Genomic DNA, 3,941 nt, shown 5'->3' with positions numbered 1-3,941 from the left:
GATTCGGATCCCCCTCCGCCCCCCTAAATTCGCCCCTGCCTGAGGCAATACTTTTCTTTTTTTGGCTTCTGACAATGCTGTGCTTTAGTTTACTTTTGAGAATGTTACATGCATTTCCATCAGTACATTCTTTATCTACTTGCTGCAATACTAGTTCTAAACTGCCTCTAAATTATTCACTTTCAGGAAAAAAACGTGCAGGAGCCATTTTAGTCGGTAATAGTTATCAGGTTCATTATAACTATGCACTGAGTGTTGCCTACAAGTACAAAGTATAAATCGAGATTACATTTTCTCTTGTAGCTTTTATCTTATGGGTAGGCAAACTACTTTGCTATCATATGTAAGAAGCAACAAAGATGAATCATGAGAGGTAAGGAAATATGGTAACTCAGAGTGGAAACAATTAGAAGTAATAGTAAGAGCATACTGCAGGGAAGTCCTTTGTTCAAGCAAAAGGACTGCAATAGAATAAGAAGCAAAAACCTTTCTCTGCAATCATCTTGTGAACTTAATGACTGCCTCTTGATTTCCCCGCTGCCTTCTTCCGAGATGCTTCGCTAATGCTTTTACTAGTTCTCCCGTCTTGATCTTGCTGCTGAAATATCCTTAAAATCAATCCATCAATTAGTTTGTTGTACGACTGTTTCCACCTTTTAGAGAATAAAAGTGGTAGAAAGATGATGCCAATACCAACAACAAATCCTAACATAACGCTGACATAAACCTCCGTCATTGAAAATAATTTCTCCTCCTCAAATTCTGGCTCTGAAGGTGCCACTGCTGAATTGTTTTTGCAAGTTATGTTCAGCGGAAACCCACATAGCCCCTTGTTTCCTATAAAAGAACTTTCTGTGAATGTTTGAATTTGGGTGCCTCGTGGTATCATTCCTACCAGTTCATTATATGATAAATTTAAGAAGGAAAGAAATGTGAGGCTAGCAAGCTTTTCTGGGATATTACCACCCAACTTGTTTGAAGAGAGATCCAGTGATCCCAATAGCTTCAAATTTCCAACTGCTGGAGGGATTTGACCTGTGAGATTGTTGTGTGAAATATTGAGAAGATAAAGTGATTTGAGATCTCCAACTGTCTCTGGTATGTCCCCCACAAAATTGTTACTTGAAAAGTCAATGGAGGTGAAGAAAACAGGGATCTTTTCCAATTTAACGTTTTGTCCTTTAAGAAAAAGACCGACTGTGTCCTGATAGTAAATTGGCCTAACAGATATAGACTCAAAGTGCAAGTGATCAAAGCGTGAATGCGCCACAGCTGGGTCAACAGTCATTGCATTTAGCTCCAAGAATGAATTTCGGGACAGAATGCCCCCTAAATTATTGGAAGCTAGGTCGATGATTTGAAGAGCTGTCCAGTTGGAACTCACTCTAGAGCAATCAATGTTCCCATGGAAACCATTAAAACGTAATGCAAGTACACGCAAATTGGATAAGTTCCTCAACCAGCAGGGGAAGGTATCCCTAATCTTGTTGTTTCCCAGATTTATTAGCTTCAGATTTGTGCAGTTGGATAAAGATCGAGGAAGCTCACCTGTTAAGTAATTCTGACTGAGGTCAAGGCTCTGTAATTGACAATTATGAGAAAACTCTCGAGGTATATTTCCTGAGAGATTGTTCTTTCCCAGGTTCAGTACTTTCAGCGTGTTGCTCTTTTCTGCTAAACATGGCGGTATTGTGCTATTCAAAGTATTGTTAGACAAATCAAGTACTTCAAGATAGCGCGCATTGCAGATTGAAGAAGGAATACTGCCAATAACTTTGTTGTTTGCAATTGAGAGGAACCAAGCAGTTACAAGATAATTGCCAAAGTCAGGCGGTATCATAGTAGCAAAATTATTGTTGGAGAAGTCAATATAAGCAGCTGCACGTGGTGGTAATGGAATAACCCCAGTGAGTAGATTTGAATGCAGATCAAGGAAATTTAGACGGCCAAATCTATAAGGTTCTTGAAAATGCGTGAATTGATTGACAGAAAGATTCAGAAAACGGAGAAGTCCATCAGTGATCTCCACCAACCAGTTTGGTATTTCACCAGTGAGTTTGTTGTTTGAGAGATCTAACATAGACAATCTGGATTGGTTCTTGAGGAAGGAGAGATTCTGCAGATTGCATGATCCCATCATTAAACTGTTCAGCTGGGGGAGCAAGGAAAGTTCCGATTCACTTATATTTGTGTCAACTGAAAAACTGTTGTGGGAAAGATCAAGATTTACGAGCTTATTAAGCTCTGTGAACTTCTTCAACTGCACAGTACCATTGAAATTGTTGGATGAAAGTTCAAGATCTAAGAGATCGTGCAGCTCAAAAAAAAACTCAGGTATTGGCCCTTCCAATTTGTTGGCACTCAAGTCAAGATCTGTTAGTGGAGAAGTCACATTTTGTAGTTCAGTTATTTGGCCAGAAAATTTGTTGTTGGACAGATCTAAACCTGAAAGTGAGGGGAGGTAAAACAATGATGCTGGAATGGGCCCAGAAATAGAATTGTTACTCAAGTCGAGTCCTTCAAGATTCTCAAAGCCTTCCCAGTCGGATGATATTCCTGTCAAATAATTTCTTGCTGAGTTAATATAACTGAGGTTTTTGGACAGCTTAAAAGATGGAAATGAACCCGTGAAGCTATTCCGGTCGAAATCCAGATAAACAAGTTTGGTTAATTTTACCATAGAAGACGGAATTGGACCTGTAAAATTACATAAACTAAGGTCAACATGTGCCAATATGCTAAGGTTCTCAATGGACGTGGGTATACTTCCTGAGAATCCTGTATTGCTTAGAACCAGAGTTTGTAGAGATCCGTTTGAAGGAAATTCAGGTAAAGAACCTCCAAGCATTTCATTTTGTGACAAGTCAATAGTCTGCAGAGTTGGTACCTGGAATATCTTCTGAGGTGCTTGTCCTATCAAGTTGCAGGATCTTAGACTCAAGACAGTTAGATTGGATAAGTCCAAAAAGAAGTCTAGAATTGGAGCAGATAAATTGTTCCGGTCAAGACGGATTACAGATAGAAATTTAAGATTTGCTAACGGATGGATACTGCCTGAGAACAATTCATCAGTAAGGTCAAGACCGATAACTTGACCTGCACCATTGCAAGTGATGCCCTGCCATTGACAGCAGTCAATCCTCTGATTCCACTTCACCAGCTTGGTGGATATTTCAGAATCATAAGTAAGATTAGTTCTGAGCTGCAACAGCAACATCTTCTGATCCTGAAGACATTTACTAGAATTAGCTGCCACTACTTCATTAATTCTACAGTAGATGGTGAGTAGTTGGATCAAGACAAGCTGAGAAAACATTTGACTTCTCATTTGGACTGTGGACAGAGAAGGAAAGTTGAAGCTTTTGCAGATCTGAAACGTATAAAATAGCAAAAACTTGCATGAGGATGCGGGCTCATCCTCGTGCGAATAAACAACGTGGATTCTTTTATCTATTTAGCTGCTTCTATATTATCTTTTGGCTTACAGATAAATTATTTTCCTATTTTAAGAGGGTGGGAAAGAGACATATAAGTAGTACAAGAAGATGATTAACTTGTATTAACTGCTATTAATAAGGGAGAACCGCAGGAGAAATCAAATCAAAGAATAAATATATAGTGCAAGATATACATATAAAAATAAATAAATATAAGGATATGCTAAAACAATCATTCATGTGGATAAGCTTTTCTCGGTTTTATTCCTTTTACCATCCAAATGAAGAACCACTATAAAATGGGTATATCTAAGTAGTAATTTTTGGTCCTGCCCTCAATTAACTTTTTCATAATATAATTTTTTCCTCCGCTCCACTGAAATGTCCAAGTATTTGACCTTCCATTGATTTATCGAAAAATATTACATATTAGTACTTTCTACACTTTTTCACAAGCACGTGATTGTATGTCATGTTCGAATTGCTTACCAATTGAATAAAAAT

At 38.2% G+C, this 3,941-nt stretch overlaps 1 protein-coding gene across 2 annotated transcripts; it reads right to left on the bottom strand.

The window, feature by feature from the left end:
* Positions 1 to 315: 315 nt before the first annotated feature.
* On the bottom strand, positions 316 to 3,575 carry LOC107816331 (receptor like protein 27-like). Of its 2 annotated transcripts, none has more exons than XM_016642026.2 (2): positions 694 to 3,575; positions 316 to 608 (listed from the first exon to the last, which is right to left on the bottom strand). In XM_016642026.2, the coding sequence occupies exons 1-2, from the start codon at positions 3,326 to 3,328 to the stop codon at positions 499 to 501; spliced, it is 2,745 nt and encodes a 914-aa protein (XP_016497512.2). In that variant the 5' UTR covers positions 3,329 to 3,575; the 3' UTR covers positions 316 to 498. The 2 variants fall into 2 exon arrangements, with proteins under 2 accessions (XP_016497512.2, XP_016497513.2); XM_016642027.2 differs by having other exon boundaries at positions 316 to 837; positions 964 to 3,575.
* Positions 3,576 to 3,941: the final 366 nt, after the last annotated feature.

The sequence above is a fragment of the Nicotiana tabacum genome, chromosome 19 (genome assembly GCF_000715075.1).
Source record: "Nicotiana tabacum cultivar K326 chromosome 19, ASM71507v2, whole genome shotgun sequence".
In the NCBI taxonomy this organism is placed as follows: Eukaryota; Viridiplantae; Streptophyta; class Magnoliopsida; order Solanales; family Solanaceae; genus Nicotiana; species Nicotiana tabacum.
Note: the sequence above shows the minus strand (reverse complement) of the source record. Positions and strands in the feature narration are given on the sequence as shown.

Excerpts from the sequence above, each read along its gene's own strand:
- LOC107816331 (XM_016642026.2), bottom strand. The coding sequence starts at position 3,328 with ATGAGAAGTCAAATGTTTTCTCAGCTTGTCTTGATCCAACTACTCACC. Across the intron at positions 609-693 it reads TATGTTAGGATTTGTTGTTG|GATATTTCAGCAGCAAGATC; the intron begins GTATTGGCATCA and ends ATTGATTTTAAG.